The 12,340-nt window shown below is 42.6% G+C and overlaps 1 protein-coding gene across 1 annotated transcript; it reads right to left on the bottom strand.

Moving 5' to 3' along the window:
- Window positions 1–5,801: 5,801 nt before the first annotated feature.
- Window positions 5,802–7,280, bottom strand: LOC308082993 (CREB-binding protein-like; the record flags this gene model as incomplete). Its single annotated transcript, XM_080425071.1, has 4 exons — window positions 5,802–5,937; window positions 6,075–6,221; window positions 6,909–7,059; window positions 7,154–7,280. 4 exons carry the CDS (start codon window positions 7,278–7,280, stop codon window positions 5,820–5,822), a joined length of 543 nt encoding a protein of 180 aa, XP_080281197.1. The 3' UTR covers window positions 5,802–5,819.
- Between the last annotated feature and the right edge of the window lie 5,060 nt (window positions 7,281–12,340).

Below are 12,340 nucleotides of genomic sequence, written 5' to 3'. Positions count from 1 at the left end.
AATAAAGTGAAGGGCAGAAGGTCTGGTGAGATGTCTGCGGTCTATGAAGCAAGGTTCAAACATTTATTGTGTACATCTTTATAGTTTGCTGTTGTGTTTGTAAGCAGCCGTGTCTAATATGTTTCTCTTACCACTTTCAGCAGTGTCGAACGTCTCCGAGTCCTGGCTGGACTGGGAGGCCTGCTGGCTGCTCTCTATAAAGTAAGTTTAGAGAATTGATTGTGTACAGCTTTATGATTGTTGTATTTGTAAACCGTCATGACTGATGTGTATCTCTTACCACTTTCAGCAGTGCCAAACAGGTCCGCACTCGGATCAAAGGCCGCCTGCTGACTGCTCTCTATAAAGTGAGGTTCAAACATTTATTAGTTACAGCTATGACAACTGAATGTCCCCCACAGTGTCAATGACATTCGATCTATCTCTTTCATTAAGCACATGCTGACCTGGACGGCAGAAATTGCTGGTTGTTTTTCTTGGATCCATGTGTGGATCCAAGAATGACATTATCCCGGAATAGGCCCATTTCGGAGTGCGTCCCCCTGCACTGCCGCTTTTCTTGGTCTTAATCTTATTTCTCCATCTCCTGTAGGAGTCCCGGAGGCAGCTCCATCTCTTCTGACACCTTGTAACTGTATGGGGAGGACACCAAAATAATTTTTAGATGAATTAGTAATGATTTGTGTTCTGTCTTATTCAAATTGTTAATGTATTTGGCCAAGGCACTACCATGGAGATCCTTAGATTGAGATTCCATTTTCCATCTTGACGGGATGAACTCAAGTACACTTGTTTGTAGTTTTCAAGCTACACTGCAGTGTGTGTTGACAGTATTCTGTAGACGGTGTGGCAATATTTAGTCAAATATTTTATGTCTGTATAATGTATTATTTTTGGTCAATCTTTGACTACATACTGTACACATTCACTGGTAGTATTTGGGAATTGATCATCTGCTGTGATACAGCTGCTGCATTAGAAATAAAAGTCTTCAATTCATTGTCATTTGTGTTCTGGTTTCATGAGGAAGAACATTGACAGTACATGATAGTTTATAATGTGTACTTGCAAGCTTTCTGGGTAATGATACCGTCACCAACACATGATCTAATATTGTTACATGTTTCTCTCCTTGACATTGCAGCAATGACTAACTAAACAATAGCAATATAGTTGCCTAATAACAATGCACCGTTTTCTTATTTATTTAAGTCTGCCTCTGCAGCCACAATCACAGTTGCTGTGTAACGGGAGTAAGGTAAAGACAAAATATCGTCCAATATCGTGCATCCCTACCAAATTCACAAGATGCCGTAGACCACACAGTGGCAGTGCAGTGTCTCCTTGATCTAGGAGTGAGACCGGGTCTGATTCCATGGATTTGCAGCTTCATGACTGACCGGCAGCAAAAAGTGCGCTACCAGGGAGATATGTCTGATTGGGAATATCCCACATGTGGAGTTGCACAGGGGACCGTACTAGGGCCTATAGTCTTCCTCGCACTGATTAACAGTGCCCTCCAGCATGGACCAAACCACTGGAAATATGTGGATGATATGACTATGGCCCAGTCGTGGAGGCCCAAGGTACCTTGCACCCTCCAACAGACCCTGAATGGTTTGGACATCTGGGTAAACGAGCACAAAATGAAACTCAATCCAAGAAAATGCAAAGTTGTACATGTCACTTTCATGAGACAAAAACCGGCCCTCCCAACACTTTCCATTGACCAAAACATACTAGAAGTCTGTGACACAGTAAAGGTTCTGGGGGTCACCATTCAAGCTGATTTGAAATGGGACAGCCAGGTGGACTATATGTTGACCTCAGCCAATAGAAAGCTTTTCGTCCTATGTCGCCTGAAGAAATTTGGGGTCAAAGACCCTGAATTGGTTTCGATCTACACAGGCTATGTGCGTCCGGTGCTGGAGTATGCAGTCCCAGTCTGGCACAGTTCCTTAACTGCTGACCAGACAAAAAGACTGGAAAGAGTTCAGAAACGGGCTTGCAAAATCATACTTGGCCGGAGGTACTCGGGATACACAGAGGCTCTCCGCAGCCTCACATTGTGCACCCTAGCAGAGAGGCGCACTCAACTGTGTCTCGACTTTGCCAGGAAGCTGTTTAAGTCCAACTTCAGAAACTGGCTACCCTGCCTCAGGAAGGAGATCTCTGGTCGCCAAACAAGGAATGGAGATGACCTGGACACTCTACATTGCCGAACTGAGAGATACAAGAAATCACCAATCCAAACCAGAATCCAGCAGCAGCCATCAGAAGACGTGTCAAAGCACCTTACCTTAGCAGGCTTACCGCTGTCCTCACTCATCTTGCTGATCAGAGGGCTGGTCAGCTAGGGGGTGCCAGGGAGAGGAGAATGTACATGTGGAGAAGGAAGAGGGTAGGGAAAAACAGATGAAGGATGGGGCACTACAGAGACCAGTAATGATAACAGCATGGGTTCAAATCCCATATAGATAAGATGCATCTTACACAGCAGTTCAATACGACCTCTGAAAAAATATCCAAGACCCAAACAAACACATCAATGGGTTCTACCGTTACACCCGTTTTAACCCATTAAGACCGGGAACGCATCTGTGTCATTTTCCGATTTCTTTGGCTATTCAAAAAATAGCAGATCTACAAGCTCATAGTGCGAGTGCCGCGCTATGAGCTTGTAGATCTGCTATTTTTTTTTAAATCATGAAAATGTTTCTCAAATATTTGCTTCTGGGGATTCTATAAATATCTTCTAAATCCTAACAGTTTAAAAACAAAAACAAAAACTTATATTGCTATAATATCAGCGATTCTCAAACCTTTTTCATGTCAAGGACCCCAAAAATGATACGGCATCACGCCACCAAGCCCCCCCCCCCCATCTAAAGATATTTTGTTCTAGGGACCCCCAGAAGCAAAGATTTGAGTTCAAAATGAACATATAACATAATACAGATTGGCACACAAATGCGTTCCTGGTCTTAATGGGTTAAGCCTGATTATCAAACATACATGTTTCTGGAGTGCCACTAATCCATTTGGACCAACACCTGGGGTTTTTCTTACTCAACATGGACCCCAGAATTCATACTCATGTCATCATGAGCCAGCCTGCAGAATCTCATCTAAGGAGAAACCTCAGGCTGCACATAGAGTAGACGAACACAACACAGCCGGTCATGTGGCCCCGATGGCAACAGGCAACAGAACCAACAGAGATGTTCCAGAAAGCAATAGGGTCAGATAAATAACAAAAACTATATGATTTCTTTAGTTTATTAAAAATATGAATAAATAATAGATGTAAATATAAATATAATATATAAATAATACGTGTTTTTTAAATATATATATATTTGGTCTTTAAATACACATGATTTACTTTAAGTCATTTTTATACATCGACGACGGCTGCAAAGAAATAGTCGATGTTAAAGACATCAAAGACTTTGAGCCAGTCGACACAGACGACTTTAATACTGCTGTTGTGTACCAAGTTCTCTGGCGGAAGATTTTTTCAAGGCCCAAGTCCTTTTACTGAAAGGTGAGTAATGGTTCGCTAGCGTTAAAGCTAACAAGCTAACGATGGTAGACACGTCTACTTTTACAGGAACGAGCTAGCGTGTCTCATCTTTATCCTTCCTTTATTTAAATACATATATTTATTTATTTAATTATTAAAAAACTCAAACAATAAGCAACTTGTCGTTCCATAGGCTATGCTATGCCATCAGCTAGCTACTAGTAGCTCACGCTTCCTAGCAAACGGCGCAAAATGAAAAATAACAAATCTACAAGCTCACAACACGTCGCGTTATGAGGCGCTTTGAGCTTGTAGATTTGCGTATGCTATGAGCTAACAGTTAGCTGCTAACTGATAGCATAGCATAGCCTATGGAACGAGACGTTGCTTGTTGCTGGTATGGTATTGTTAGCTGTTGGCTGCTATGCTATCAGCTACAGCTGAAAGCATTATATAGTTATTGGCTGCTATGCTATCAGCTAATAGCTGATGCTGATAGCATAGGCAATGCATTATATAGCTGTATACCTTGATATAACACGGTGTCGATATCGCATCACCAGTCTTTCCACACTATGGTTGTAAGCTTGTAGAACGGCTATTTTCTATATATAGATGCTTATTTCTCTCTCAATCTGGCAACACTGCTGGTGACACAGCCCTAACCCTAGCCACCCCCACCAACATAGTGGAGACTGGCGACCTCAATACGAATCCACACAGACGCACTGCCTGTGGGCAGCCATAGCTGCGGTGTCCGCACCGCGACACCGCAGCTACTGTATGGCTCGTGATGAGGCTAATGTTGTGAATGAACTACGCTCACTCGGCTTACTGTTTGTGTAACGCAGATGATCAACCAACGATGCCGAAGAATGAATGAATAAAATAATGAATAGTTTGTTTAGAAACAAGCTATGACGGCCACGAACCCGCCATGCGTGTCTCCATTTCTCCCCCGACCAGAGGGCACACTGAGCGGCTCCGAGGAGAGCTGAGAGCCCCCTCGGAGAGACAGAGAGCCATGTTAGCGTTCAAACAATAGCGATTTTTACCAATTCAACAAATAAGCATAAATAAACTACTTCACATGAACAATGTTGGTAAAACTAAGAGATTTGAAGGGGAATATATATTTTTTATAACCATATTTACAAATAAAAGACAAATTATGTATAGGTCACTTCCTCATTGTCCTGGTCTGTTTCATGCAGTCACAGTGCGAGAGGACAGATCAGCAGAGCCACAACAGCCACTGTACGTCTCGCGGTTTTTAAACTGTTTTCATAGAGACCACGTGACGTACAGTATAACACATGATATTTTCGGGCGATGTCATAGGACCTTTAAATAGTTTGTGCTAGGGACCCCCATAAGAGAAGATTTGCAATGCGTTGTGAGCTTGTAGATCTGCTTTTTCAAGATTAAAACAAAAGAAAATCTTGAAGAAACATTTTAACAACACAAATCTTGTATGGGGGTCCCTGCCGTGGCACAAAATATTTTCAGATGGGGGGATCCGTGGACAAATGGTCCTTGACAAGAAATTGTTAGAACCACAACATTAAGAAGGAGGCCCAAATGAGCAACTACACTTTTGGGTTAACATTTTCCAAAATGATTCACTTATATGTTTTTTCTTCCACAATTCAAGTTTTTTCCCCAAAAAAAATAACAGATCTGCATATGCTCTCATTCATTACAGTGTGATGCATTGTGGGCTTGTAGATCAGCTATATCCCAATTATAAATAGGGTTAAAGTGGTCAAACTGATTTTGATGCTATATTAACACATTTCACTGGGGACCCCCCTGGAACACCCTTAACAGTCATTATTTAACTGAGATATGCTAGTGGTCCAGAGCTCAGAAAAGATTGAGAACCACTGATCCATTCCTTTCCCATGGTTGCCCTTATTCTGTTCTCTTAACCGTCCATATTAAACTCATGTTAACTGATTCATTGCAATATATGTATGAGCAAGCACATGCGATTGATATGGGCACATTTCCTACTAATGATGACTCAACCAGGTAAACAGGTACAGTTTCCCTTGAAATTCTAACTCCCATTTCGGTGGAAGTTCTTGACATCCGACTTCCAAGTAACTGACAACATTGATGCGTCATCATCACGTCATCACACTGTTGATGGTCAGGGACCACCTTCACGGACCACCAGTGGTCCACGGACCACCAGTTGAAAACCCATGGTCTATGACATATGACTCCAAACACCGTTGACACCACAAAGTATAAAATAGGGCCAAAGATCGTCACGTTGTTCTTACACTTACCCCAGTTTCTTTACGTATTCCAGGTACCCTATTAAGATCTCATGGTAGACTGCAGTCCTTAGCCCGCGGGGTTTGAAGAAGTGAATACTGTCGAGGTACGATATGTAAACCCGTCTGCAGGGAACACAGGGAGGAGAACAGGTTACAACGTGGCAGCGTATCCAAAAACCTACATTCAATCCCCAAGACCATCCCGCCTGGCTGGGTGTGCCAGTATCACCATAGTTTTCTGGGTTGTTGGTTTTTCTTACCTGGTGTTGGGGAAGGGGCACTCCGAGCCGTACTCCTGCACATGCATGCCGAAGAAGCACACGTCCGTCCCGTCAATTTCCTCAAATGCAAAAAGTGCTTTGGTTCTGTAAGGGAAGGTATCCACCATTTCGCCCGTGTCCACAAACCTGTGCAAAGGGGAGAACAGGAGATAGTTGGATACTGGTCAAGTATTTGATAGAACAAATGTAATAGTTTTAGTTATTATTTAGTTTTTCAGTTTGGTGTTTGATTTAAGTTTAGTTTTAGTTAGTTTTACTAGAGCATACGTACTTTTAGTTAATTTTTTATTTAGTTTTAGTCTTAGATTTATTTTATTTATTATTTGGTACACTATTAGTGTATAGTATAACTATGAGGAAATTCCCCAGGACTTTTTTGTTCTTCTTTTAGCCCAAATGTCTGACAGTACCTTGCGCTTTTTACATTTCTGTCTAATAAAGTATTCAATCAATCAAAGACTTGATTTAGAAAAGCTGAAAAGAATTCTTCCACCATCATATGATGATGATGCTGGAAAAACTATAATGAAGATGATTTTACATGCAATTCTATTTAGTTTGATTTAGTTTTAGTTCAATTTTTCATTTCACACAAAATCTTCCCTTCAGTTTTAGCTAAACTATAATAACCCTTGTTATGAGGATCGACTGTAACATACACGGCTTGCAAAACAAAGTCATATTACATTACCAAGCACCAATAGAAAAAGCAGTATGACGGACTATCTTTCTTAGAAGAGGAAAACATCCTGTGATCTTTACAAAATGGTCTAAGACGGGGACAGGACACACAACGGCATTTGAAACACTTACCTGGATTTCATGCCAGGCTTGATCTCCACGTTTTTGTCGGAGCTGGCCACCACCCGCACGTACACCTCGCCTGCTTCCGGGTGGTTCTGTCTCTTCAAGTACTTGTTCACTCTGTCCTCAATATACGTGCCCAGCCTGGTAGTCTGCAGCCCTGACAAACACAAACGTGTTAAGGGATTACTTCGGCCGCCCATGTTATTAAGAGGATCACTGGTTTAACATTATGCATAATACACCAGACTTACTTCTGGCTGAAAACTTGTTCTCTTTCTTTGTTTTGCCAGACTTCTTGAGACAGTTGTCACAAACAAATCTGGAAGAGGAGGGAAATTGGTGAAACAGCTTGCTCAAGGTGGTTGATAATAAATCCATCTGAGATCATTCATATTATAATTACAACTTCATTCAAGATTCATCTTAAGTACACTTGGGGGTCCTCGATCCTACCCCACTTTGAGAACCACTGCCCTAAAAGAACATCCATTGCCCTCTCTCTTAAGCAATACAAATAAATTCCACTTAACCAGTGGTGTAAAGTAACTAAGCACATGATTTCCTGAAGTATATTAAGTACAATTGTGAGGTATGTTTTACTTTACTGGGGTATTTCCAATTGTCAGTACTTCTACTCCACTACATCTCAGAAGCAAATATTATAATATATTATTATATTATACTCACTCCACTACAATTATTTGAAAACTTTAGTTACTAGTTACTTTGTAGCTATATTTTGATTATTACAAAACATACATTAACCACTTCAGCCCTATATATACATTTTGGCCATTTGAAAATAGCCGATCTACAAGCTCACAATGCGTCGCGATGCGATGCATTGTGAGCTTGCAGATCTGCTATTTTTAAAACGATTTTTATACATTTGAAAACCTTCTGCATGAGTGCTTTCTACTTTTGGTACTTTAAGTACATTTTGATACCAATACTTTTACTCAAGTAAATGTTTAATTCCGGGCTTTTACATTGCTACATTGATACTATTACTTAAGTTAAAAATGTGAGTACTTTTTCCACCACTGGTCTACCGTATCTATGTTTATTACAAACTCACTGGGTTTTGTTTAGTAGGCCTACTAATGGATCTGTCATAAACAAATCACCTTACGGTATAGGGTCAAATCAGGTCTCGAAAGTATTCATTTCAGACACTAGATGGCAGCATTGCAGTAAGGTCATACTGGAATCTCTTGAGTGGGGACAATGGACAAAAGCCTCAGCAGCTGCTAAGAATGTGGTTTTATACTAGATATATTAGATCTCTATCTTACAACATTTTAAATGTTTTCATAATTGCATAGAACTATTCAAATGTATAGAAAAATAAAATGTTATATCTTTTCAGTATTTCAAAACGTTCATTTTACGGTATTATACAGACCCAACTATTTATACTTTCCCTTCATGTAAAAGTTAAGAATAGTGGGGATGCTTCAAGTTCAAAAGACACAAAAAAACGCCAGGTTCCCAGTTTATTTAAAAAAAACCTGTTATTTCCATGTTTGTTTGTAAATCAAAGAAAAACTTTAGTACAGTACCACAGGACCGTTCTTTTTCCACACAACTTCACATCAATGACAATTGAACAAATGGATACAGTGTACACTTGAGTAGATATGTCCAAAAATAAGTCCTAGTCATCATTTGTAACACTTGTGAATTGCACTGATTTGTAATGTAAGTGCCCATCCAACTGACAACACTCCCATCCAAACATCGACTGGTGCGGAATTATAGTTGGTTGTGCAACGGTATCGTGCATAGAAAATGGCTGATCTACAAGCTCACAAGCGTCACGACGGACATTGTGAGCTTGATGTCATAGGACCTTTAAGTAAAAAAATGGAGTACTTAAAATAAACATATTTCCATCAAGAGAACTTTCTTTATTGATAACATTTTTGGACACTTGGAGATGAACTACATTTTTAGCGCCACTAGGAAGCAGAGTCCTGCACGGGTCCAATTTTGAGAACCCGCGCCCGCCCCGCCCGTCAATACTCAGATCCGTAGACCGACCCGTCACCCGTGATAATTTCAAAATACGAACCAGACCCGCCCCGCCCGTCAAATAAACGACCCGTTGTCCGCCCGTTTGCCCGTGTAAAATGTAAATCCTATTGAAAAGTGTGTTGAAAAAGATAGCAGCCTTCAACAACAGTGCTACATTCAGTGGTCAGGTTTGTACAGAAAGCAAGTGAAGACGGAGGAGCGAGCTTAAGCCACGCGCGAACGCGCATCTACGCAGCAAACATGTGTCGTTGTTTATGTCATCAGATACTTTTAATTTGAAGGTTTAACAGGATGTTCAATGTGTTTTTGTGAGTTAAGATAACTGTCCAACATGCTCCATGCGGTTGTGCTGTTAAGTTATACAAGTTACGTTGTTTGGGCGGAAACAGTGCTCTCTGATTTTCACAATAAAATGATACCCGCCCGCGATTAGTTCAGTACCGCCCGTCCCCGTACCCGTGATCTTATAAAAGTAACATTTTCACCCGTTTTCATCCGTCAAACGCGGGTACCCGTCGGGTATCCGCGGGTACCCGGCCCGTTGCAGGACTCTGCTAGGAAGCGCATGCGACACTGGCTCTCTTTGTACACGAGGTACTCACTGCTTGTGAAGGCGCTTCCCTGGAACTCCTGATCCACCACCGGCTTCCCCTGAGGCACAGCAACCTCATTGTGGTCCAGAAGGATCGACTTGTCCTCAGAGCAAAAAACTGGAAACAACCAAGCAGATGTCTTTTTTAGTATAGTATTTAGTAACATGGGCCCCGATTCATAAAGGGATTTACGACCATATTTTGTACGTACCGGCATTTAGGACAAATCCTACACCTGCAGTCGGATTCATAAAGGTTTTTTGTTCTGTGTTTTGTGCGTCAGGTGCGCACGTTCTCAGGTCAGCCCAGAGGCTGTCTTACCAGGGCTGAAATGTGCGTATGTCTTTAGAATGCTTTATTCTTCATGTCAAAATCAATTACAACAGTGGCAAACCTCAAATAAAATATGTATGTGGCCAACTTGTGTCAACACATTTTTTAAAAGACAAAATATGAAAAAAAAAAATACATTAAAATAAAATAAAATAAAATAGGCCGAGGCCTAATCATGACCAGCTTGTTCAAAGTGATTAATGGTGCTATATAAAGGACTTGGGGTGGCTCTCAGACTGGGCACTAGCACTATGGCAGATTTAATACTGTTAGAGCATTTGGCCAACCAAGCCATGGGGAGAGGACGGCGCGTCTTCAAAGACCGCATGAATATGTTTGAGGAGAGTGACGAGTGGCTCCGGTGCCGCTTTCGTCTCCCTAGGCACAGTCTGATGGAGCTCTGTGATACCCTGGAGCCATATTTGACCCGACCAACAAACAGGTTATAATTAAACATTTTTCAAATGTAATGTCTAGGTCGATTGTTGTGGCCTATTTATGGCATGCAGCAGTTTCAGATATGTTTCAAATGTAAAGTGCACGTATCAAATTGATGCCTATTATTAATTAGTATTATTATATTATAACAGGAATCATGCCATCCCTGCACATGTGCAAGTTCTGAGCAGCCTGGGGTTCCTCGCCACCGGGTCATTCCAGCGGCTGGTAGGCGACAGATCTGGAATTTCTCAGGCGTCCCTGAGCCGCACGCTCCCGAACATGCTGGATGGCATCATCCGCCTGGCACCGCAATATATCCAGTTCCCCTACACAGCTCAACAACAGCAACCAATAAAACAAGATTTCTTCGACATCGCCGGCTTCCCCAACACCATTGGAGCAATAGACTGCACTCATGTGCGCATCAAAGCGCCATCTCCAGACCCATTCCCATATTTCAATCGTAAAGGATATCACTCCCTCAACATCCAGCTCATATGTGATGCTGACATGAACATACTAAATGCAGTTACCCGTTGGGGGGGCGGGAGCCACGACTCCTTCATTTTACACAACAGCAGTGTGGGCATGCGTCTTGAACAGGGGGCTGCTGGAGACGCATGGCTCATTGGTGAGTGTTTATCCAATTGCTTATTTTGTGCCTTTTCCTCTCACTTGGCTACATGCAAATTCAATTCACCGGATCGCATGGCTAACCATTATCCGAGCTCTACCATAGGTGATAAAGGCTATGCTGTGGCTCCCTGGCTCATGACCCCCCTTTACAACCCCCAGACCCAACAGGAGCGGGCTTACAATGACAGCCATGTGGCCACACGCTCCGTTGTGGAGCGCACAATCGGTGTGCTGAAAGGCCGCTGGCTGTGCCTCGACATAGCAGGAGGAAAGCTCCTTTACAAGCCCGAAAAGGTATGAAAATGAAATACAAATGTATAGTATAACCTCCACATTACACCAAGACCTGAAAAACAGTGGGCATATGCTATTATATGTATGCAGTCTATTAATTAGCTCCCATCTACTCCAACAGGTATGCAAGATTGCCATGGCCTGCTGTGTCCTCCACAACATTTCAAAACGCCATGGTGTCCCCCTTCCAGATGTAATCCCCCCACCCATAGACATGCCACTGGACCCACCTATTGAGGACAACAGGGCAGCACTAGCACTGCGCCAACAACTAATTGCTCGTTTTTGAAGTAAGGATGCATAGACACACAAGCAAATTAAACATTTACATTTATTTTTATTCCCGCCTCAGCGCCCTTGCAATCTCTTCCACTGCTGCAGCAACACGCTCCACCGCCGGCCAGCAACAGCTCCTGATTCCGGAGCACCGCTGCTGACACCACCTCAGCCCGGTCAGGAGCTGGCGCGGTGCGCGCGCCAGCTCCTGACCGGCCTGAGGTAGTGGCAGCAGCGGCAGATGATGATGAGGAGGAGGAGGAGGAGGATGGCGGGGGGGCGGCGGCGGCAGCAGCAGCAGAAGATGGTGGTGGTGGTGTTAATAGTGATGTTGATAAGATTGATGATCGGCGTGATGATGATGATGATGTTATTGATGATTGGGCAGATGATGATGATGAGAATGCTGATCGTCACTTGACATACTGGCCATCTCACCATCATCAGCTGGGGTTCGAGGTGGAGGTGGAAGAAGAGGAGGAGGAGGAGGAGGAGGAGGAGGAGCAGCGGAGCTGTGGCTCTGGACAGATTCATCAAATTCACCTGGAATAAAAAATGTTCACAATTATTTGATGAGCTTTTATTCCTTATTTATCTTGGCCCCTTCAATTTATTTTCATTTAGTTATGCAACAAGCGAGGCTGCTTGAAGGGAGTACAGCCTATAGTTTGGTGCTCATTATCAAATAAGAAGCAGGCCAGTTGTCAGGTTTAGAATGGGTTGATTAGGATTTATAGTTTACATACTGTCGGTCGAGGATGCCCCCATGGCGTCCGTGTCCATTCCCTCCGCGGAGGGGACGCCGGAGATAGCCACATCTCCTATTAG

This window comes from Gymnoscopelus braueri (assembly GCF_963280865.1).
Source record: "Gymnoscopelus braueri genome assembly, chromosome: 3".
Classification (NCBI taxonomy): Eukaryota; Metazoa; Chordata; class Actinopteri; order Myctophiformes; family Myctophidae; genus Gymnoscopelus; species Gymnoscopelus braueri.
The sequence above is the reverse complement of the archived record's forward strand: the minus strand, read 5'-3'. Positions and strand labels throughout refer to the sequence as shown.